This window comes from Corylus avellana, chromosome ca9 (assembly GCF_901000735.1).
Source record: "Corylus avellana chromosome ca9, CavTom2PMs-1.0".
Lineage (NCBI taxonomy): Eukaryota > Viridiplantae > Streptophyta > Magnoliopsida > Fagales > Betulaceae > Corylus > Corylus avellana.
The window spans coordinates 1,161,755-1,186,771 of record NC_081549.1 but is presented as its reverse complement, the minus strand read 5'-3'; the positions used below and the strand labels follow the sequence as shown (position 1 = coordinate 1,186,771).

Genomic DNA, 25,017 nt, shown 5'->3' with positions numbered 1-25,017 from the left:
ACGTGTTTGACTTATATGGGCAACTTGGTCGGTGAAGTCTACACGGCGTCATCTCGTTTTTGGTTTGACCATTCCAAGACTCATAAATTTATTGACTTTTATTGTTGTTTTATTTTTCCTATTACCTATTATTATTATTTTTTTTTTTGGATGGCTATTTTATATATTTACTTTTACTATTTTATTATTATTTTTTTTAAAAAAAAGATTTTTATACTTTTTTTTTATATGAGAAAGAATATTATAGATTTTTTTTTTTTCAAATTTGATTAATGAATAGTTCTCACAAATAATTTTGAAGGATTTATTTATTATTTTTCTTTAGACGAGAGGGTGAGAACGTTATAAATTTTTAATATTTTTTTAAATTTGGTAACTGAACAGTACTCATCAAATATTTTTCCAATTAATAAGCCAAATGCAACTCATTTTGGTTTCATTTTAACATCCTAGCTACTTATTTTCACTAGCTAAATGAGAGCACTCTTGCATTAAGAAGGGAAGAAAGAAAATAAAAGGAAGATTAGTCGATTCTATGTGGATGATGGCAAGAAAGAAAAGGAAAAGAATTAGTATTTTTTTTCTATTTAGGTTTGTGCAAATAGATGAGATTAGATTCTCTAGGATTTGTAGAGTAATTTCATGGAGTTTTTACATCCTAATTATTGTATTGAAAAATCTAATAGATTTGATAGTGATTGTGACCTCCTTTATGAGTATGCATATTTTCTCTTAAAGTTACATGATTATTTTGTCAAATTTCTTAAAAAGAGTTGTCGTGTGCTTTTAGTATTCTCTACCAAGCTACCTAGCTAGATGAGTCGACTTCTGGTGCAAGGTCATTTGCGTTTTTTCTTGGTAGTATACTATGGGTTAGAGTAAGTATTCCTATTGTACCAACTTAGGAATACTTACTTGGTAGTATACATTAGTGTTACTTTATCCTCCTTTCTTAGCTGGAATGCTTTGAAAGTGTCTAGATGTGCCAACTTTCGTGCACATGCTCTAGCTAAGTGGGCCGCTTTCCATCTTGTTTTTGGAAGCATTCCCATAGGGTCTCCCATTCTCTCTTCCATTCGGATCAGAGCTGGAAAAGACCCTCCCCTGTAGCCTTTTTTCCCTTATTCAATTAAAAAAAAAAAAAAAAAAAAAAAAAAAAAAAAAAAGTATTCCTATTGTACTATTCAAAAATAAAAATAATAATAATAGGAGTGCCTTGTGTTCATGAACAATAAGCCATCTTTTGATAATAGATTAATAGGTACCAAACTTATTTGTCTAATTTAAGTCTAACTTTTGTCTTATTTTTTTATTTTTTTAAAAAAAAACTAAATAGCAAATGAAAACAAGTTTGAAGGAATAATATTTATTTTTGGTACTTCTTTTATTTGGTATTTAAAAAAAAAAATACAAAATGATATTTTTCTTCATAATAGGAGTGCCTTGAAGAAAAAAATCATTTTCATTTAAAAAAATATCAAATAAAAGAATGACCAAAAATAGATATTATTGCTTCAGACATTTTTTTCATTTGCTATTTAGTTTTTTTTTAAAAAAACAAAAATTAGACTTAAATTAGGCAAATAAATTGAGACTCTAGCATTTTCCTTTGGTTATTTTTCCAAAACCAGTGGCGGAGTCATTTATTTTATATTGGGGGTGCCACTAAAATTTATTTTTGCGTCCTAAAAGTTTTCTTTACCTTAAAAATTTAGTAATTCACACAATTTATGCATCACAAAAAATATCTATAAAAGTTCATACATATGTGCTGAAATTGATATATTAGAAATGTAACATGTCGACACTGTATCAAAAAGATAGAAATACAAAAAAAAAGTATTTAGAACTGCACTTTACAGTCTCTGGCTATAATCACCCCAAGAAAAATAATGAAAATTTGACCAACTACACATTATTGAGATATTACATCAAATATGGGATGCGTGTTAAGTTTGAGGGTGCTGTGGGTTTAATAAAAAAATAAATTTTTTTTTTTTTTTTTTTTTAAATCCTTGGGGTGTCACGGTACCATGTGGCTCCGCCACTGTCCAAAACGGAACCTTTTCAATATGGGTAAAGAACATTAAAATAAAAGATAAAAAATAAAAACTCATTATGTCGTTTCCCAAACATGTAGATGACACAAATCACTATAGAAAAAAAGTTGTTGGGGGGTGTCAGGGCCAAAAAGACAAGATTATTAAATTATAAAGTGAGAATATCCAATAGATTATAGATAAGATTAATTTGAAGATAACACTTAATTACCAGACAACTGGCATCAAACAATGGCAAAAAGTCATAAACCATTGGAGCAAAAAGATTATTAATATTTTATGTGCCACATGCACTGAATAAACTGATTAATATATAGTGTGTTGCAATGTATTTTCAAATACAAAGTGTGATTTTAATTAATTAATTTATTTTTTTAAATTACGTCATTACTTAGGGTTTTACAACTCGCTTACCAGGACAGAGCCAGGAAATTTTATGGGAGGGGGCCAGCCAATTTTATTTTTTTTATTAAACAAAAATATTTTTGTTGTTTTTTATAAACTAAAGACTACCATAAGGGCAAAATAATAATAATAATAAAACTTAATGGGTATGGCCCAAAAATTAAGAATAGGGCCAAAAAAAAATAAAAAATAAATAAATAGGGCCAAATTGGCCCTATTATTATTATTATTATTATTTTACTTAGAATTTTTTTTTTCCTTTTTTTAGGGGGGCTTCGCCCATACAGGTCCTCTCTTAGATCCAATACTGTCGCTTAACTCATTTATGATGGGGTTTTATTTTAAATTCGGTTTATAAAATGTTAGGTATTTCTTAAACATGTGAAAAATACTTACTTTTAAAAATTTTCACGTACAACATTTTTATAGACTTTTTTTTAAATTTTTTTTTTTATAGACTTAATTGAATAAACTTCCTCTAATTTAGTTGGAAGAAAATTTTTATCCCACAATATCATGAAGTCAATAGAGGCATGCTCGCCAAAAAAGGTTCCTCAGCTCCGCCGATTGTGTCGTCACAGGGGTGATCGCCGATTGCGTGTTCCATGAGCAGTCCAATGGGTAAATTATTCCGTCATGTATTTCCGGCGTTCATTCCTCCTACGTGCAATAGGTTACAAAGCTGGTGGAAAAATGCCTTCTATAATGGAGCGCCCTTTTTTCACCCCGTAAGTTATGTAATGGAGAGGTTAATCATATGCATGGATATCTCAAAACAAATCATCCATGATATACCGTTATAATTGCATTATGGAAAAACTCAAAAGTGTACTATTCTCATACAATTATGATAATGTGGCAGTGAAAATTAATATTTAGATCAATAATGACTTGTAAAAATAAAAATCAATGGCTGATATTTATTGGCATATCATCATAATAGTATGATATTACTACGAGAGTCTACTAAATATCATTTATCATAAATGAGTGATAATTTGAGAGATAAAGTGTAATTTATATAAAAAAGAGAAATGCTATAAGTAGGATTTTTATTTTCAAAAGTAATGTAGTTTTTAAAATTGCAATTGAATCAAAATCTAATAATAATTTATTTTAAATTCAAGGGAAAACTTCACTAAGGACCCCAAACTTTTACCCGTTTTGAAATACTCTCCCTAAACTTCAAAATATCTCAATTTAGTCCCATGAACTTTCAATTGCTCTCAATTTGGACCCTTCCGTTAATTTTAGCCGTTAAAAATTCAAAAAAAGACCAAAATATCCCTGATTTTTGTTTTTTGTTTTTTTTTTTTTGTTTTAAATAAAAAAACGTTTTAAAAGTTGAAATTTTATACAAAAGTTAGGGGTATAAACATCATGTGACATATAAAATCTGACGGAGGGGTTCAAATTGAAAGCAATTGAAAGTTCAGGGGACTAAATTGAGAGATTTTGAAATTCAGGGGAGGTATTTCAAAACGGGTGAAAGTTTAAGAGTCCTTAATAAAGTTTTTCCTAAATTCAATAATAATTTTAAAAGTCACTTATTTTTTAGAATAAAGGGAATAAAAGTCATAGTTTAAGCCCCTCTTACTTTGATGTCAGGACACTTGTGAATAAACTCTAACACCCTTTGTTTGGTAAAAGACCTTAATGGCCTGGTACTATTCATAAAAAAATATTAAACTTTTCAACCATTTTTAACATTCTTACTTTTTATTTCAGGTTAATCACTTTTATTACTATTCAAATAAAAATAATTAGAAAATATTTTTATTTTTTTCTCACATTAATCAATTTATGCTATTGTGAAAGGACCCAAAATCTTTGCCTAACAGGCCCATTCGTTATATAGAAAGATAGATGAGGCAAACCCAAGATGTTGGTCCTTGCTCAGTAGTGATACCGGCTGACCAAAGCCCAATAGGGCTTTACACAAACAGGGCCTTCTGCCAATACAGCATCCAGGACCTCATACAAGGAGAAAATATATATATATAAACTACATCAGGCCAATTCGATTCGATGCAAGTATAATATATAATATTATTTTATAATAAATATATTGTCATGTTATTTAAAAATTATAAATGATGTGACATTATGTATATAGTAAAAAATCTTAATTATGAAGTGGCTTATGGCGAGGATCTTAGTCCATCAATTGGACGGTGGATGTTAATAATCACATTTATCATGCAAAGAAAGGAACTAATAAAACAAAAAGAATAAGATTCCTAACTGTTTCAGGAAAGCAAAAAGAAGTTGGCTTAATGGGGCTTACAGGAGTCAAAAAGCAACACACCACTATGCCTCTAGAGTCTAGACAAAGGAAAACCAAGGAAACACAAAGGTAAAGAATCTAATGTCAGCTTTGTAACGAAATAACAACAATTCGATTGATCACCATTGATAACCAACCAATCAACTAAAAATCTTCTCAACTCTGTTGCGTTTTTTTGCAAAAGAGTTTTGGGTTTTCATCATCCAATCTAACCAGATTGCTGAGGCATTGTTATTCTCTAAGATGGAGGCAGCATCAAAGGCAGAGATGATGCAGCCAGCAATCCTCAAAGTTGGTATTCCTGTAGCTGTTATATCTGTGGCTGGTTTTATCTATGCAAGGATCATGGCAAGAAAAAGTGTTCTTAAAGACTATTCATTGAAAACCCAGGTAAATTCTTTCAAATCCAATACTTCTGATGCCTTTGAAGATGAAGATGATAGCTTTCATAGCCTTCCTTCTACATGTATATTTTCTATGGAAGATGGAGAAACAACTGAGGACAAGGCCAATGTTGAAGAGATTTTAGGCCTAAGAAGCCATATAGAAGATCTTGGGAAGAGGGAATGGGAGCTAGAGAAGCAGATCATTCATTACTGTGATTTGAAAGAGAAAGAGTCCATGCTTATGGAGCTTAAGAACAGGTTGTTGTTGGAGAAGGCCCGAGTTGAGTTCTTGGACAGGGAAATTTCATGGGTGGAGACAGGCAGTGAAATACTCGGCAATTTGGTAGTACAATTTATGGGAGTTTTAGAGCAGTTAGAACAGGGGAAATCAGAAAGCAGGAGGCTTCAAAGGAGGGTAAAGAGACTTTTGAGAAGAATAAAGGAGCAATCACGTGTTATGAGAAAGCAAAATATGAAGATTGAAGCTAGAGAAGCAGAAATTTTGAGAAATTATGATGAGCTAGAAACAAGGAATGATGTCATCAAGAAATTGGAGGATGAAGTTAGAGAAATGCACAAGATTATGGACCAAATGCAGGAGGAAAAGATTGAACTTTTGAAGAAGCTTGAGATGGCAGAAAAATCAGCTCCATCTATCTCAAAGGTTTGATCATCCTTTCTGCATTTAGACTGAATTTGTTATATTATTGTATATTCAACATACTATGGGAAAGGTTGAAGCATTAATCCAATGATTAAATTCATACTTTTATATTAGCTTACGTTTTTGGAATAAATGATAGTTTAAGGTAGTTTTTGAGTAGAGGCACTTGTGATCTCGAACTTCGACCTTACAATGTTTTCTATTTTTTATTAAATATTTTGCGTGTTAGGTCCCACTTTTTGAGCAAAAGAGTTAAAATATTAGCTTAAGCTTTTTAAAAATTTATAGTTGTGGTTGTTGAATTGGGTTGAAATTAGAGTTGATCATTGGTGTTTGCGTGTTGAGTTCGAGTCTTATTGCTGGGTCTTGAAATGTGACAACAAAGTAGTGAACTCCCATATTTTATCTCAAATTGATGGTCTAACAGTTTGAGGTTCTCATTTTGCAGATTGAAGGAGAAAGTATAACAAAGGAAGCTTACAATCAGCTTTTGAATGAGCTGGAACAGCTCCAGAAGGATCGAGCAGCTGAGGTTCAAGAAATGATTTTCCTACGATGGAGAAATGCATGCTTAAGGCATGAGTTGATGAAGGATCATGACAAGACAAATCACTCTGATTCATGTTCTGAAGGTTGCCAAGAAACTGGAAATTCCAGGTTAGAGCAAGAATTAGATGGTTCCCTTTCAGAGCAAAATGAGCCTTGCTTTGTTGTTGAAAGCAGTGAACATGCTTGTGTGAGAAGGGGGAAGTTACTTCAAAGGCTTAGAAGATGGGTGGAAGGCAGTGATCAGAAGGCAAGAGGGAAACCAGATGAGAAAATAAGGAATGAAGGCAAGTGCTTTGGAAGGCAAAGTGCTTCGTATAAGGCAGAGGGACATCTTCCTGCTAGAAGGTCCTGCTCTAGCGCAGAACATGGATTATAATATCTTTCTTTCATGTTCAAACTTTCTGTATATTGAAATATTTTATTGGGGGAAAGATAACACTTTTTTCAAGGCTGCATTTAATATCAGCAAGTCTAGAAAAAGGAAATGGCTTTAGCAATATTCTTCTAGTTCTGATAGTTTGTTGTTGATGTAGATAGTTCTCACTTTTATCTGATTTTATGAAATAATTTTATGAACATTTTTGGAAGTGGTAAGGAAACTATAATGAATCTGATTTCATAAATTTGAACTCAATATATAGTTTTGTAGGAAAATGTCACATGAAATGAAAAGGAAAAACATTATGTCAAACGACAACCAATCTAAAAGTTATAACCTTTACTAACACTAACAAGAAGAAAATTTATTTATCACTATTTCTTAAATTTTTAAAAGAAAGAGTTTTTATTTTTATTTTATTTTAGGAGCATTATTACTTAAGATATGGTTATTCTGTAATGTTGGCGCAACCAAATAACAGAATTATTATTTTATTTTCTTGACGGCTATGTACCAAATTTGTTTTAAAGGTTGAGTGTTGCAAGAAATACTGCCCTTTTTACAATAAATCTTTACGTATAGTTTCTGTGGCACTTATTTTTAGCAACAATTATTTTATAAAATATGAACCATGAATTTCATAATGAAGTTGCAATGATCCAAGCATTTTCTAAAGAGTTTTGCCTTTTTTTTGGGTCTTAATAATTTTTTCTACAGTTTACTCGTAGAGAAAAAAATGGAATCGGGTCTTGTGGAATTTGGCAAAGGCAAAACGACAGTCGTCCACTCGTCCCCTCGTGTGGATGAAATGGATGATGTTATCCTCTCTCGCACTCTCCCAAACAAAAACCAGAACATTTGATTTCACATCAAACGGTCATCCTAACCAACCCCAATGGCACCCTCCCTCTTCCCTTGCCATCACCACGCTCTACCCCTCCTTCGTATGCCTTTCACCCACTTTCCCATTATTGGTACTCTCTCTCTCTCTCTCTCGCGCGCGCGCGCGCACACACACACAATGCGCACATGGACCATTTGTAATATGGGTTGTGTCAAGAATGTGCTTAACCGATTGGTTGGACTTCCACAGGGACAGGGAAGAGACCATCTGACAGAAACTCAAATGGGTTGCTATGTAGGTGCTCATACTCTTCCTCCAATGATGCTGCAGAACCAGCCACGCTATCTTTACAGTATGACGGAAGAAGGGCTTTGCTTGGGTCTCTCCTCACAACTGGTTAGTTCTTGGCTTTAAAGCTGTTTTCTTTGTGTATATTGTATCACTCGTAACAAATTTAGCACCCAAAAAAAGAAAAAGAAAAAAAAAAAAAAAAAATCCTTCTGGACTTTGAAAATCTATTTTTTTACATCGAAGCAATATTGTACATGCTTTTTCCATATAATGTATCTGTTGAAAATTTGGGCGATATGGCTCTCTTTGGCAATCTTTTTTCCCTAACCATCATCTATGAATATGATGCATACTTGGCTGATTAACTTTTATTATGCGTCAGCTGCGGGATTCTGTGTCTCTCATGTGGCTGAGGCTGTTAGCACAAGTAGAAGAGCTGTAAGTTTCCCTTCCCCTTGTTGTGCATAATGTATTCAGAGGTGATTGTTGCTGTTAAAAGAATAAAGTTTCCTCATTTGCAAAATCATGTAGTATTTTTGTTTGCTGCAGCTAAGAGGAGCAAAAGTACCTGAAAATGAATTTACAGCCCTACCCAATGGTCTGAAGTCAGTAATTCAGTCATCACTTATTTATAACTGTCTGCTTACTATAATTTTTTTGTTTGTTTGCTTATGCTTTGGTCTTCGTTAATTTCTATTGTTGTGCCTTCAACTCCATTAAGTTACATGAAATTGCATTTTCCCTGAGATAAGATGCTACATCTAGTTGATTGTGCCTCAAAACGGCATTGCCCAAGTAATACATTTACATAATATTTTTTTTCTTTGGATGAGTTTCAGTGAGATTATGTCAGAACGTTTTCAAAATTCTGTCTCTTATATATGGCATAGAATAATTTTTAAGTGTTAGCTCATAACCCCTACGTTTAGTACTGTTTTGTTGGTTAACTTCATTCCTAGAAATTGCATTTCAGTTCTCAGGTTCAAATTTGTGCTGAAATTCTTCTGGTAATATCTTTCAGGTACTATGATTTGAAGGTCGGGGGTGGAGTTCAGGCTGTGAAGGGATCCCGGGTTGCAGTACGGTTGTGAGCTGCTTAAATTTCAATGTTTAACTTATATGGTTACTCTGCTTCCTAATTATAGCAATGAACCTCAACTTTCACAGACGTATGTGTGGTGTACATGCACATATATAGTCAAAATTATAACCATGTGTAATATTTTTGGCAATCATCTATTGACTAGCAAAATTCAGATATTATCAATTTACTACGAATCTTCATGTTGTAGGTTCACTATGTTGCTAAATGGAAGGGTATCACGTTTATGACTAGTAGACAAGGACTTGGTGTTGGAGGAGGAACGGTAAGATAAGAATGGTGCCACTTCTCTGAAATATACTATGTACTCTATTATTGATAGTTATTCCTAATGTATATAGAAAGAAGCAGCCATATGGGTTTGATGTAGGTCAATCTGTGCCCTGTTTCAGTCTTCTTTGCGTGGAAAACTTTTGCATCTTTTTTTAATGTCAATATACTGGAATTGCTGCAGCCATATGGGTTTGATGTAGGCCAATCTGAGAGGGGAACGGTCCTTAAAGGATTAGATCTAGGTGTAGAAGGCATGCGGGTTGGAGGTCAGGTGAGACCAATTTCTTACATTTAATTGTTATATTGTTGCAACTCTCTTACCATAACTTCACAATTTTCAGAAGTACATATGCGATTCCTTTCTGCAGTTGGCTTTAATTGTCAAGTGGGTCACTGTACTAGAAATGATTTGACTACAAAGAAGATATAAACTTTTATTAGACCCAAGATCTCTCTCTCTCTCTTTTTTTTTTTGCGCAAATCCCGTGTAGTTTATAAATAAAAGTTGTATGGTTGAGAAGCGGAAAGCTGGTGGAATTTTCAAGCCTTCATTTCATTAAATTTGAGCACACTTCAATGACCACAATGAGGGAAATTTTTTTGACTGGCTGAGGATATTGTTCAGCTAGTCAGGTCTCTGTTATAGCCTCTATTAAGTGTTTGACTAATTAGCTTTATGCAGCGATTACTAATTGTTCCTCCTGAGCTAGCTTATGGAAGCAAAGGAGTCCAGGAAATCCCTCCTAATGCGACAATAGAGGTAACTTGTTATTTATTTATTTATTTATTTTACCAAGATTTCTTATGTGAAGATTAAGAACAAAGTTAAGTATTAGCTTGGACTCGTATGTATGAGATACATAATCTTAGACGGTGTCTACAACTGGCCGTTGTGATAGATAGTGTATGATTCGTTTTACCATGGTTGGATGAATCATCAGTCAAGAGATCACTTCTCTTTTTTTAATCCTCACATTCCTTAGTTAGAAATGTTAGAGGTGCGGAGTCATGAGGTATAGTGGTTAGAATATCTACAACCAGAGGTTATCATTTCGAAATTGCATCAAGCTGTGGAGTTGATATTGGATCTTGAAAATATTTTAGTTATTTGGTCCAAGTTTGGCTATAAAATACATATTCTTTTCAATCTCTACTAAGATTAGTATGATCTAAGGGAGGGATGTGTTTTTTTGTGCTTCAGGCACAGTCTTTGATGCTTATGAACTTTACTGACTCCAACTGATTCTTCCTAAACTACTGCTCGTTCAGATGGCCTAACCTCTTTCTTCCCCTGGGGTTTTTCCGGTTTCCTCTCTGGATTTACGTAGGACCAACCCTGTAAAGTGGCTGGCTTTAGACAGTTTTTGTTTGATTAGCTTGCCCTATCCTGTTATTATAAAATTTATGTGATTACAAAATTGATCTGTAAATACTAAACTTACTGAGAACTTGTCAGTTTTTCTGGAAGAAAGTCTCTCACTTGATTAAGCTTTCTGAAGCTCATAAAAATTACAGAAGAAACTTCTTTAACCCTCCATATCATAACAAAAGCGACAGATGATAAGAAATGAACCATGTCACTCTTAGAAACTAGATTTTCTACAAATATTTATTTACATCTTTTGAACTAATTATCATTATGCTCAGCATGTTTCATTCATGAAATAACCCATGATCTTGAAAGCTCCCCTGTTTGAATTTCGTTGGCACTCTCCTTCCCCTCAGATGAAAAAGAAAAGTGGGCACTCTCTTTCCCATATAAGAATATAAATACAGATATCATACCATGTATCTGTTGGAATTAATGTATCACCATAGCTTTTATTTCTCAATTTATTGTTATGTTCCTTTCACCTTTTTTCTTCACCTTTCCATTGTGGCCTCTTTTTCTATCATGCATCTTTACTGTTTTGTATCTTCATTGGACCGCAGTTGGATGTTGAACTACTGGCCATCAAACAAAGCCCATTTGGGTAAGTAATGGGTTATGAGAATAATAAAAGTTGGTCTTCAGGTGATTTATATTCCAAGTCCCTGGTGGTTAATTTCAGTCATTACTGTATTGTGCAGGTCTCCTGTAAAAATTGTTGAAGGTTAATGCAATATTCTTCTGCTACTGTCATGCTGGTTTGTTGATGTGGATAACCGAAGGCGGACAAATTGTAGAAGAAAAGGATCTTTTCCTTGTACGGCCCTTTTCTGTGAACCATGAACCTGTAGTTACATTTGTTCCTGGACAAGTTACATTTGTTCCTACATAAATTGATAGTGTATGCAATTGTTGTTATAAGTCTTGCTTGTGACCTTTAATAAAATATCTTAAGATTTCATTTCCTCGGATTTCATCCCAAGTTAAGTTCCCTCACTTTTCTAATAATTTTTTTTGCTTTTAATTTATTTGTAAATACTAACATGATCCCTAGTGGAAGACATGATAAATAAGGATACCAGGGGAGAAATGCGAAAATAGTGAGAAAGTTTTGAGTAAAATCCAACCAATATAAAGGAAAATGGACTCTTAACTCATGTCGAATTTGGATCTCTTGTGGTAGAGGTGTCTTCCTGCTACAACCATAGATTTTGTCTTTTTTTTTTTTCAAAGAAAAAAAAAATCTAAATTTTCTTGTCTGGACTCTTTTTGTTGCGCTCTCACATGTTTCCAGGCGGATATATATATTATTTCTTCTCTGTTTTTGCCTCTATAGGTCAACAAATTGGATGTCTGTTTTTTGTTCCATTTTCTACTTTTGCTCTATTTTAGTAAGATATATAATAAGGAGATAGACTATGTCACAAGTAATCTTTGCTAATATTGTTTTGTGGATGCCTCCTGCGCTCCTCTTGATCCACATGATAATTTATTTGGAAGCAGATCGTTTGAAAGTAGTTAGTTCGAGGGCCATTATGTTGTGGAATTCCTCCTTTCATTTTTTTAATCAACAGTTTACCCATTAGTCATGTTTTGGTGCTCAACTAAATGAAAGAAGAGGCAAATCTGGAAAACCCTAAGCTAGCACTGAGGCCTTTTCTGGTAAAAGCTTTCCTTTACTAAAGCTAGAAATGCGTCTCTCTGGACTCCATACAAGAGGAATCCACCACTCCAATAAAAGCCAAAAGTTTCATTGTTTTTCACAGATTCCTGCACCCACTTTATTCCTTGCTAAAGCCTTATATTTACCCCTGATTTCCTGTATGTACGATAATTTTTTCACCACTTTTGCACATGCAAAATGAGCACAATACCACTCTTCCTTTGCAGCCATATCTTCTTTCTTCTTTTCCTTAGTCTTCGATGTTCTTCCCAAAAGACCTGCCCAAACTGTGGCTCCATTCAAGTCCCATATCCTCTAAGCACAAACCCTAACTGCGGTGACCTGGATTACTCTCTCCGTTGCGATCCCGGCTCTCAGAAAATTTATTTTGACTCCCTAAATGGAAGTTCTTATCTTGTACTCGGCATCATGGCCGCATCTCAACGGATGGTGGTGCAACCATCGGCGTGGCTGCCTGACAGATGTGTTACTCAAGACATGCTGGTGAGTGAAGGCCTCTGGTTGAACCAATCTCTCCCTTTCAAAGTCACTTCATCCAACACCATCTTCCTCTTCAACTGTTCACCTCGGCTTTTTGTATCTCCTCTCAATTGCACTCCTTCCAGTCTCTGTCACCGTTACTTGGAGAGCTCAAAACAAGTCGATAGTAAGCGAGCACTTCAATGTGCAAGTGCTCTTGACCCTTGTTGCACCTTTGTTGCGGGTGGGATGCCTTCAGCATACAAGATACGGCTTCACAGTTCAGGTTGTAGAGCTTTCAGAAGCATCCTTCATTTGGATCCTGAGAAGCCTGCTGATCAATGGGAAGCAGGGTTGGAAATTCAATGGGCTCCCCCACCGGAACCAGCATGTAAAACACAAGTCGATTGCTCTGGTGCTTCCAAGTGTTTACCTGCCGGTATAAATGGCCGCCTCCGGTGTCTTTGCAATAAGGGACACCTTTGGGACCATGGTCTTGGAACTTGCTTGAGAAAGAAGAAAAACACTAAAGTTGGCCTCAGCTTAAAGGTCTCCATAGGGGTAATCTCTTTTTTCTCTCTAGCAGTAGCAATAACTGCTATCAGAGTCAAAAGATACTGCAGACTCTCCAACCTAGAAAAGGTGGCCAAGGCAAGAGAGGAGATGTTGAAGTCAAGTAATGGTGGGAAATCTGCCAGGATGTTTCATTTGAAAGAGATGAAGAGAGCAACAAATAATTTCTCCAGAGACAGGATTTTAGGGAGTGGTGGTTTTGGGGAAGTCTACAAAGGTGAGCTTCAAGATGGGACCATTGTGGCAGTCAAGTCAGCAAGAGTTGGCAACGTTAAAAGCACCCAACAAGTTCTCAATGAAGTGGGGATACTGTCTCAAGTCAACCACAAAAACCTAGTTAGACTGTTGGGTTGCTGCGTGGAAGGGGAGCAGCCATTGATGATCTACGAGTACATCTCAAATGGAACCCTCTATGACCATTTACATGGCAAGTTTTCCACTTTCCTGGACTGGAAAACGAGGCTGAGAATTGCATTACAAACTGCTGAAGCATTGGCTTATCTACACAATGCTGCATACACTCCCATCTACCATCGAGATGTCAAGTCCACAAACATACTATTGGATGATGAGTTCAATGCAAAAGTTGCAGATTTTGGGCTCTCCAGATTGGCTCACCCAGGGCTGAGCCATGTATCAACCTGTGCTCAAGGAACGTTGGGGTACTTGGATCCAGAATACTATCGCAACTATCAGTTATCTGATAAAAGTGATGTTTATAGTTATGGGGTCGTGCTGCTTGAGCTTCTGACCTCCCAGAAGGCAATTGATTTTTCGCGCCATCAAGATGATGTCAACCTAGCCACTTATGTGAGCCAAAGGGTCATCAATGGTGCAAGCATGGAAGTTGTGGATCAGCGGCTTCTCGGCAAGGAGCCGTTGGGTGATATACTGACAAGCATAAAGCTCTTGTTAGAGCTTGCACTTTCCTGTTTGAGAGAGAAGAAGGGGGATAGGCCTGGAATGAAGGGTGTTGTTCAAGAACTGCAATGCATAATCCAAATTGTTGATCAAGAAGAGGTTAGTATTGAGACTCTATGAAGGTACTGCGAATATAACTTTTTCAGATTTTTTCTTTTGGAGTTTATTTTTACTGTCAAATATGTTTGTTATATATGTGGATGTATACAACCATGAATATTCATGCTGCAAAGTTAAAGGTGGTGGAAATGATTCCAAGAGGATGCTTATTCTAAAGTGATTCCAAGGATGGGTTTGAGTAAAAGGTAAGACATAAAAGATAGAGTGGGATCAGATGCCTACTTTGGTACTTTCCACAGAAAGTATGAAATGTTCCAAAAGATATGGACTTGCAGAGTTATGGGGGTAATTGGAATCACTTGGGGCTAAGCATGATTGTTGCTCTGGGAAAAAGCAAACCAACTTTTGGAAATGGAGAAAGCAATTACTTATATAGTTTAAATTGGAAAATTGAAACTGTCAAAAAAAGGAAAGCATTACTGAGTAATGGGTGCTTTATGTATATGTGTGAATCATAATGCAAATCAACATCAGATTTTATAATGTTTATTGTACAATATTCTCGCCCCACAAACTTAAGTGGAGTACTAATTTTTAAAGCCTTTATTGCATTGAAGACAACTAAAAACAAAAATATATTTTTAAAAAAATTGGGTTGGTGATATCAATTGCAATTAAGTAATTGTTTGACTTGGGTATGTTCAAGTTTTTCCATACTTCACAACAGAAGCGATAGCTAGCTCAGAATTCCATTTACTAGCTTCACGAGCAACTTGTACACATGCTTCTTGAGCTACTCGATTAGCTGCAACACCAGGTGCATTTTCCCAAAGTTCCTCCACCAGTAGCACATGTATTACTGGCATAATATCTATGATTGGATTCAAAAAATCGTAGGCCTTGGACAATTTAGTGAAGAAAAAAGAGCAAAATTAAACCAAATACAGAACAAATTAGATAAATTAAGCATAACAAACGTTTTGCACAATCAAACTACTACACAGCTAACGTGCAATGACTTTATAAAGCTCAATATGTTACTTGTTCCTTGTTCCTTGGCACAATAGCTTTCGTGCTAGCGAGTTCGATCGGAGCTTGTTCAAGCAACATAAAATAAGTTTTTCTTAATGTCCGGAACACACAACACACGTTTCAAGCATGTTCAAAGACCATATTATGCAAAGCAATTATGCATAGGACTATGCATCTTTAATATGGTACAATTTTTTTTTTTTTTCTAATTAATATGGTACAATTTTATTGATTGCTGACCTTTGTAGTTCTGGCCGTGTGCATATGCTATTGTTTTATATGAAATCCTTTTTGGAGTAGAATCCATATGTTCTGTTCTGAACTTGTCAGCATATTTAACAGAGGATTGGTGAGAGAGCAAAAAATTATAAATTCTGAAGAAATATGATTTTGACAAGAATGTTGAAAAATGATATGCCCAATAAAAATGATAAAAAGAATACTTTGTGATATATTTGTTTAAGGATATTACATTGAAGAAACTATACCTTGTAATTCTTTCAAAGTGGCCAATCGAGGGGTTTGAGGGGCAGGCGAATAAAGATGAGAGTCACTTTGAATAATGCAATTAGTCAAAAGCAATGTGATTACTTCTAGTGGTGTTTATTGTAATCATCATGGTTTTCATGCTCTAAGTGTAGGAATTTGCAATTATGGGTGTCCAGGTAAAAGTGGTCGAGAAAGAGTAGAACATTGAAACAACGTTATTAAAGATTATCTCCAACAACATAAAGCCTATAGGCAAAAAAAATTTCACCCGAGTAAAAAGTTTTCTAGAAAGGTCCAGCCCCCCTTTCCGTATAGAGATATTTCAAAATTATTGACATATGGCATTTTTACCTAAGCATGACGAGTCCTAATCTCATGCTCCTATTCATAATGTCAAAACTAATGAATTGGCCGGATAGGAGATCATATTTCTATTTTGAAGAACATTCATGCTTCCTTGAAATACACCAAAAGTAAATGAAACATATACTGATGGAAAGGTTTCTGTAAAACTAACATGAAATCATACTTGCAACACAAAATTGGTTTTGTATTAACTTTAAATACATTTGAGATATCTTGACCGGCCTTGCCATAGGCAATTCAAAGCTTCCAGAGGAAAAAAGTCGCAAAACTAGCCGCATGTCACCGACGATAACGGTAGCGTTTGAAGTTGAAATACACGTGCAATATACCACGTTCAAATGTGCACTTAAAGCCCTTTTTATGAGAATATTCCCATTCCTTGTTTACAATCCGAAAAGCCTGTGATACAATCAATGCACTGAAGTTAATCCTATGAAAACCTTTGATTAAAAAAGGAAAAAAGGTCAAACCACCAGATCAAGAAAACTCACGATGTCCTCATAAGGTGGCCCTGCATGGAACCTTATAATGCATGTCTCACCGTTGCTCCCATCCTTCTCAAGAGTGTAATGTGGAGCCTTTATCTTGTCAACAAGGTCTGGATAGAAGATATTAAATTTATAACCTTGCACAATCTTTGGAGGCGGGTTGTCGTGATCATAGTGAGTCTGATTGTATTTATTCCACTCATATCCTGTGTGGACGCGGTTGAAATATTTCGGCTTCCTTGGTCGGTACTTGTCATGCCACCAATACACCTGCATCCATGTCAAAAGAAAAGAAAATAATAATAATTCAGAAAAAAAAAGTACAGGGAATGCTGCCAAATGCGATATCATTTTCTTCAAAGTATTAGAATATAAAGGTAAAAGATGAGGAGAATGGCCAAACAAAGCCACCTGAGAGTCCAGGTTCACTTCAGCACCAGAGCCAAATATTGCATCCCCTTCATCCATGGATCCCATCGCTTTCATGGCCTTCAGCTCTAAATTATCTTCTGATGGAGCTGGCTTTGATGCCAAGGCTTCTTGAATCCGTCTTTGCTGTTCTTTCACAACAGCCATACGTTTCATTTCCTGTGAAATTACAATAACATTCTTATGGTTACATCAAAGAAGATATCTGGTTACATGCTCCCTATAAGTAAATTGTTCAGTAGACGTTCTACTCTAAAGGTCAAAATATCTGCTTAAATGCTCACTAGCAATTAGTTGGAGCTGATTTTGGGTCACAAGCTCACAATAAAATAGCCATTGCATTGCGTAAGTAAACTTACCAGCATAGCCCTGTCCTCTTCAGGGTCAACTGCTTCTTCATTTTCATCACCGTGCAACAGTTCTGGTGAAAATGAACCAGCCTCTTGCTCATCCTCATAAGTCTCTTCCTTTATGGGTTCTGGAGAGAATGTTTGAGCATCTATGCAGAAAAAATAATGAGCACACCATCCTTGGAGCAACATTATGGGTATATATAGAAAAATGACAAAAAATACACACCATTAACATCATCATGCTCACTGTCATCCTCTTTCAGTTTTAAATCATGATCAGACTCCAATATATTTTCACTCTCCAAAGGTTGCTCAAGGCGTTGCAGATGCTTCATCAACATTTTAGTGTGAATTTCCTTCAAACAAGCCTGTATTTGAAACAAACAACCAGTAAGTCAAACTCATAAGAGGTGATGAGATACAAAAACATGGAAGAAGATCTAATGATAAATACCTTGGCCTTGTATATATGGAGGCGTTTAAGAACAGCCTCCCAGTACTCAACTACCTTCGCTGTGCCAGAACGCATCTGTGACTCAATCTGGGACTGCAATGCCTCTAATTCGGTATAAGTTTTTCCTTGCAAGAGATTCTTGACATCTGCTTCAATACTGGAATGCAGACCCCTTTCTTCAGCAAGCAACTCAGCAGGCGGTTCTTCCCCACGCACCCTAGCGCGATCCAGTGCGTCCTTTTTCTGAGCTTCAGTTAGCTCCCAGTCACAGACCACCAAAAGGGCCTGTTCAATTGCACATATCAAGAGATTGTCCAGTTGACCAACCAGAATTGCAAATCCTTACATAAGTCGGTTAAAGATGAAATGAACAAGCATTTCAACTGTTCAATGAATCTCTCCCTCTTTCTCTCTCTCTCACACACACACACCATTAATGGGTTAAAAGTGATTACGAGTGTGAGCAACAGATTTAAAAAATTAACAAAAAGTTATCTGAACTTCAATGCTAAACAACATGAGCTACACAAAACTCTCACTTCCCTCCCCGTTCCCTTTCCCATCTTTCCCATTTCCCTCCCTCTTACCAAACATAGTGTAACACACCAATTTATTCTACTGGCACTACAGTTTTAAATATGTTTTGTCCTGAATCAACAACTTAAGTTTTAATTATTGTTAGAAGGGACCAGAAGGTTCTAGGCTTGAAGGTGAGGTGTCCCTTTAGCTGTCAATTCATGAGTTGTGTTGTCCTATATATTTGAATGAATGGAATGAATGCATGAGAGAGATTCACCCCAATTTTCTGTTACATTTTCCTATTCCCATCATAACTAACAATTATCATGTATTGTCAAGCTACGGAATACAATGTTCTCAGTTTTCACACCTAAATGGAAAAGAAATTGTAACTTTATTTATTGCACTAACTTTATAACTCATAAGTCTAAACTCAACAGTGTCAAATCAACTATCATGCCAAATACAAGTAGAATACTACTTTTTTTTTGATAAGTAATAATACAATCTTATTAAAAGCGTAGGGCACCCCTTAGTACACTAGAGGTATACGAAAGAAAACACCTAACTAAAAAGGGAAAAGTGAACAAGGAAGCCATCAAAACTAATCACAGAGGGGATACATAAGCCGACAAGTAGAATACTCCTTCATAGAAGTAACAAGCTTTTTGATAATTATCAACCTAACAAATGGAGCAATAGAGAATTCTATGATCTCCAAGTCTCAAGGCCCTGCGTTCTGTGACTATCATAGTCCTTCTGTCATCATCCAGTGACAGGAGACAACTCGAGACTCAACTAAAACACAACTTTAAGCATGGACATGTCTTCAAATAACTGAAATACTTATAGCAGAAGCGTCAACAAAAAGAAAACAGGCTAATTATCAAAGAAAAGAAGAGGGGAGAGAGAGAGAGAGAACAGGCAACACTAAAATATGCAATATATATATATATACACACACACACACAGCCACATAAACACAGCTTTTAACTTCTCAGGATGGGCTTGACTTCACATCTGGAACAATAACAATGAAAATATAATCGAGGAAAAGACGCAAAAGATATATATGACAAGTTATTACTAACACTCTCAAGGCCTGATAACCACTAAACAGGTATGGTAAATGCAGCAGCAGAATGATACCTCCCAGTACTCTACATGTGTTGGTGTTGCCCTGTCCAAGTCCAAATGCATTTTGATGTCATCACGAAGCTCTTCCATTTCTTTTACAGTCAAGCCCTACACCATGGTATATGTCAAATGCCATCGCCAATTGTTAAAATTTAAAAGAAAAAAAAAATCAAGGTTATAATCACCAATAGAGACTCATTACTTGTAACTAATGAAGGAGAAGATGCAAAAAATGAACAGAAAAAAAGAAAAAAGAAAAAAGTTCACCTCTGGATAACAATTCCACCCAACAATCCCAAAAGAGAGCTAGACAGAGAGAGTAGGAAGAAGGAAAAGAAAAATGATGCATATAGATCTAAAGCACACTAAAAGGAAATATCTATTATCTATGGTTATCTCACTCTTTCCCACGACAGAAGCATGAAAAAGCTCATAGCTAAGAAGTTGCGCAGAAAATGAAAGGAAAATTTAAAAGAGAAGGGGGAAGGGGGAAGGGGAGACAAAATTTGAAAACAAGCTAGAACCTCAAGGCATAAAAGGAAGTTACCTTGAAGACCATGTACGGTTCATTTATTTCTATATCAATATCTTCAGAGCCATTGAGCTGCTTGTAAAGAACATCAATAGGCTTGGTACGCCCTTCACGCAGTCTAATCTCTGACCTCACTTTGCTTTGATCAAAATGAAACTGAAGAGTGAAACATGCTCACTCATTATATTGCCAATGGAAGAGAAATGAACAGAACAAAACAACAAAACTGAAAGCTCAATCAGCAAACAAAGGACAAGGTAAAGGCTATGGATGACAGCTCAGCACTGTACCTCTTCTTCTTTCTTCTCCCAGTCCTGAAACTCAGCCCGGGCACGTTCTCTGGCTAACATTGCCTGCAGAAACAACAGAAACTCTAATTCTCTATGCCAACAGGTTTGAGAAGAAAACTCTTGAAATAAATGGAATCCAATTTACCATTTCTTCCTCATGTTGTGCCTTTTCAATAGCCCTTTCCTCCCTTCTCTTTTTCACCTTTTCAATCTCTGCCTGCAGTAAGAATTCAAGTAAATATAATAATAGTCCTAAACTGCAAAGAATGAGTACCTGTGGAAACATAAAATCATTGCAGCACCAATGTACCTATCTCAACAAATATGGAATACAAAAAAAGTTGAATAAACATAGAGGAAGCATCTTAATTCATTCATTTTCAAGTAACAAATGAGCAGGGTGGTAGTAGTACTTACTACAACTGCTCTACAACAACTACTACTATGAGAACAGGAGAAACTTCATGAACACAAATGAGGGCAGGTAAAAGATAAAGATCACACTATGAACTTGGCCTGTTGGCAACAGTAATTGAGCCTTAAAAAGCCATTTACGTAATTCATTTCATGAAACTGAAGAACTAACTACATCAGAAGTTAAATTTTGGATCCCTTAATTGATTATCAGGATGAGACTATGACTTAAAATGACTTAAGAGACTAAATTGACCCTCAAAAGTTTGCTTTCTCTTACAAAGCTGACTTTAAATATTCAACAGGCTTGACCTGATACTCAATCCTAAATCCCAACTTAACTTGCTAAGAAATTTCAGAAATAAATCTTAATGCCAAATCCCAAGATTGAGACATTGAACCAATATATCAACATGTACTCTGTTAATACTTAAACCTTTATTTAGAATTATCCAAGCCAGTTTTATGAATTGGGTTCAGCACAAATTCAGATACATATCTCATCCACTGACAGGCTTAGTGAATAGATAGATTTACACTTAACACAATGTGAATATATTTTTGAAGACTTTGTTAATAATTCTCATGATATCCACAACAAGTTTCGCACGATAAATATCCAAACTCCAGCATGAAACCATGCTCCAAATGGAGGGAACTATTTACCATAAATATCATAGCTTGCAGGAATTGCAACCATTTCAAAATCAACAATGTGTTATGCTTTTTGATTGGCATAGTTTTTGAACCTAAGGTGTAGCAAAACCCCAATCCATTCCTTTACCACCTATGCCCTAAGGTCCCCACTATGTGATTTATTCACAATCATGAGTCTTCCCCCTCGCCTCTCAGCAATAATTGCAAAATATAACTTCATTATGAATCCGAATATGCCCATTCCGATATAGTAATAAAAAACAAAATCCCAAAATTTCTTTTTGATAAGTAATGTAAAACTTTATTGAAAAAGCGTATGGCACCCCTAGGTACATACACAGGGGCTCTCACAAGCCTAAAACCCAAAAAACAGGAAGAGCGCCCACTACCCAACCAACCCAAAACACGCGCCAGCCCAACACCCACAAGGCATCAAAGCCCAAAACCCTCAAATGCTAACAAGCATGAGTCTTTCCCTTTCCACACCTAGATGAGGCTCCCTTCGCATCATAGTTAATGGATCATTCCAAATTCAGAAGCTCCCTTCTACCCTTCACCTTCCGAGGGGTGTCCTCTATAGAGTCTATGCTGCCCTCAACCCCCAGTAAAATCCCAAAAGTTGTTCAACACTCATTACTCTCTCTCTCTCTACCTACATGAGGTTCAGTTGGCTTCTGCATTCTATCTTCTACTTAATATCACTAAAATAATTTCCACCAATCACATGAGACATTTTTAACTAGATAGAAGTAGCTAGTCAACACCATGAAAGCCTTAGCAAAGACTACATAGGCTTGAAAATGCAAAATGACAAGGAATGTAACTGACATGAAAAGAAGTAATCTTGGAGTAAAACTCATACCATCCGTTCTCTCTGTCTCTTTTTCTCAGCTTTAGCTGAAAACTCGTCAAGCGGCACACCTTGGGAAACATCACGCTCAATCTTCTTACCCCATACAAATCTGCAGATCAGAGATTATCAAGTCGGATAAATGCATTACAAGAAAATGAAATGCACTAACCCATAAACGAGTCAAGCCATCATCAACTAGTTTTAAACATAAGGCATGCACATACAATATGAGCAATAGCTTTACCCATGGCATGTATATGAGATGCACTTTCAACCCAGCACAAGAAAAGAAAAATAAAGTAGCAATTTTATCCTCCTAACCATAACTTGCTGAAGTTAACTAACAGAAGACAGTAATTTACAAATATGGCCTACTTCTACCACAGAATAATTACACAACAAATATCATTCTTCAGCTAATAAGCTTGATAAAAATACTGAACTTAGACAGAAAAATGCTTCCAGACACACATACACACACCTATGCTTAAGAGTTAAAGATTATTGTTAAGCATAACTATCCACTATAACAGAAAACTGTTGAAACAATTAGAATCAAAAGCATCGAAAACCCCAAAACCAAAAATTCATTAATTTCTAGTTAAATGGTCCAAATTTAAACAACTTCAAGCAACAAATAAAAAGAAAAAAAGAAAGAAACTTACTTCTCATTGAGATTGGAATCGCCAAAGGGATTCGAATCATTCGAATAGCCAGAAACCGTCTGCTCTTTCAGCTTCTTCGCAACTCGCATTGCCTATACAATCAAACCAGGAAAACTTTAACCCTCGAAATCAACAAAATATAATACAACAAAAACAGAAAGAGAAACGAAAGCGAAAATCGAAACCTTCTTCTTCGCCTTCTTAGACATGTACTCGTTGATTTCTTCTTCCGTGACGTTCCTCGAGGACCTCTTCTTCCGCTTGCTTCGGTCACGGTCATCGTCGCTGTCGTAGGAATCGCCGTCGTCCGAATCCCGATTGCGCGAAGAGCTCCGGCGGCTCCGGCGTCTGCTGCTGCTTCGTTCCTTGCGCTTTCCGGAGCCCCGTGCCTCCGGCGACACGTCTCTGCTGTACGAGTCGTCGGACTCGGACTCGGATTCCGAGTCATCGGATCGCCTGCTTCCGCGTCTCTTTGAGGACGACGACGTTTTGTCCTTGTCGCTCTTACTACTTCGCCCACGAGAACCCATTTGTTTTTTGCGGCGAAACGTTTCAGAGTCTGGTTCCTTGAAATCGATTAGTACTGTTAAATCCCAAATTGTTCACTGCGGTGAGGTTCTGAACGAGTAATAAAATTGGTCCTTCCAGTTTGTCCCGTCACATTAAGCCGCGTGTATATATATCTTGCCAAATCAGCACGCCATCGGTTTAATAGTCCACGTCACCCATGCATTCGACTTGGCCTTCCCTTCTCGAACAATTCTCGACCGACGCCCCAATCCCACACCCCCCCCAGGCCCCAACAAACAATTTCACATACTCTGAAGCCGAACACGAAAAGAAAGGCACGCCGGCCAGCGCTCTGGCCAACAGGGTCTTTCCGGTACCGGAAGGTCCCACTAGCAAAATGCATATTTATTCTTGGTGAACAGTATCACGCTTCATGTGGGTTCACCAAAGCATAAATGTGTGTGTTTTATTGTGGTTTTTTCTGTGTTTTCCTCTTTCTTCATCTATTCATTTCCCTTTTTCCCATCGATCCTCTCTGCCTCAATCTTATTTTCAAGGTTTTGTCCTTTTTCTCGTTTAGTGTTAGTCGAACTCGCTGCTCTCCGGCGTCGTTTTGTTTTTCCAGGTTCGCTTCTAACTTGATTTTCCAGGCTTGAGATGGATCAATTAAAGTCTAAAAGAGAAAGAAAGGCTTCCAATGCAACAGGAAAGGAATATTTTTGTTTACGCCAAATGGAACTCATTGAGAAACATAGGACTAAATGTTTTTGATATATTTTGTGGGATTGTAATTTGAACAAATTAACATTTTTAATTAAACTATGTGGAGTTATTAACATTTTGATTAATTTGAACTTAAATTTCCATCAATTATCAAAATTTTTAAAATTATATATTAAAGGATATTGATTTCTCCAACTCTATTGGCCAAATCTTATAACAAAAAACAAGTCCCTTTTAAGATTTGCTTCCTTCTTGGCCTTCAATTATATGGAACAGCTCCTCTGTATGCATGATTAATGTTCATTATTATCACAAGTCACAACGTTGGACATGACATGTCTACTTTTTTATCAAAAGAAAAGATCATTAAAATATCTAAGAGCCGTTTCGCCTTTTAGTTTATAGCCTACCGAGACACCACCCAAAAAAATAAAATAATAATGATGATAATAATGATAATAATAATATTATTATTATTATTATTATCACTGAACTTATTTAATCAATCCCTCAAACTCTTTAATCATAATTAATTAATTTTGTATTAAGTTACCATAAAAAATTGACAACTTTTATATCATGTCTCGAACATGTCAGAAATTGTCCATCAATCATCAAACATATAAGAAATGACAACATTAAAGTAGTTTTTCTTCTATTTTTAAGTGACAACAGCAAAATCAGTTCATATTAATGTAAATCACCCAAAGAAAAGAGAAATACTATAAGTCAATAAATTTATCATATTTTACTCATATTATCCTACAATCAATATAAGCCATATATGAAAAATTTATTAA

General features: G+C 35.8%; 4 protein-coding genes across 5 annotated transcripts; 3 read left to right on the top strand and 1 right to left on the bottom strand.

Moving 5' to 3' along the window:
* Positions 1-4,847: 4,847 nt before the first annotated feature.
* On the top strand, positions 4,848-6,794 carry LOC132162135 (protein CHUP1, chloroplastic). The gene is made up of 2 exons (XM_059572394.1): positions 4,848-5,802; positions 6,251-6,794. Exons 1-2 carry the CDS (start codon positions 4,996-4,998, stop codon positions 6,725-6,727), a joined length of 1,284 nt encoding a protein of 427 aa, XP_059428377.1. The 5' UTR covers positions 4,848-4,995; the 3' UTR covers positions 6,728-6,794.
* A 767-nt stretch (positions 6,795-7,561) lies between these two features.
* LOC132191944 (peptidyl-prolyl cis-trans isomerase FKBP16-4, chloroplastic) lies at positions 7,562-11,570 on the top strand. Of its 2 annotated transcripts, XM_059607084.1 has the most exons (10): positions 7,563-7,704; positions 7,824-7,970; positions 8,248-8,303; positions 8,415-8,470; positions 8,887-8,944; positions 9,158-9,232; positions 9,422-9,511; positions 9,923-10,000; positions 11,173-11,213; positions 11,311-11,570. In XM_059607084.1, exons 1-10 carry the CDS (start codon positions 7,626-7,628, stop codon positions 11,336-11,338), a joined length of 708 nt encoding a protein of 235 aa, XP_059463067.1. In that variant the 5' UTR covers positions 7,563-7,625; the 3' UTR covers positions 11,339-11,570. The 2 variants fall into 2 exon arrangements, 1 of the variants encoding a protein (XP_059463067.1); XR_009441313.1 differs by lacking the exon at positions 11,311-11,570 and having other exon boundaries at positions 7,562-7,704; positions 9,913-10,000.
* Positions 11,571-12,470: 900 nt separating this feature from the next.
* On the top strand, positions 12,471-14,521 carry LOC132191640 (wall-associated receptor kinase-like 20). The gene is made up of 2 exons (XM_059606728.1): positions 12,471-14,345; positions 14,480-14,521. Exons 1-2 carry the CDS (start codon positions 12,471-12,473, stop codon positions 14,519-14,521), a joined length of 1,917 nt encoding a protein of 638 aa, XP_059462711.1.
* Positions 14,522-16,290: 1,769 nt separating this feature from the next.
* On the bottom strand, positions 16,291-23,585 carry LOC132162047 (splicing factor Cactin). The gene is made up of 13 exons (XM_059572294.1): positions 23,170-23,585; positions 22,985-23,076; positions 22,329-22,428; positions 20,541-20,612; positions 20,396-20,458; positions 20,121-20,261; positions 19,586-19,681; positions 17,918-18,202; positions 17,690-17,831; positions 17,470-17,609; positions 17,093-17,269; positions 16,685-16,951; positions 16,291-16,592 (listed from the first exon to the last, which is right to left on the bottom strand). The coding sequence occupies exons 1-13, from the start codon at positions 23,512-23,514 to the stop codon at positions 16,473-16,475; spliced, it is 2,040 nt and encodes a 679-aa protein (XP_059428277.1). The 5' UTR covers positions 23,515-23,585; the 3' UTR covers positions 16,291-16,472.
* Positions 23,586-25,017: the final 1,432 nt, after the last annotated feature.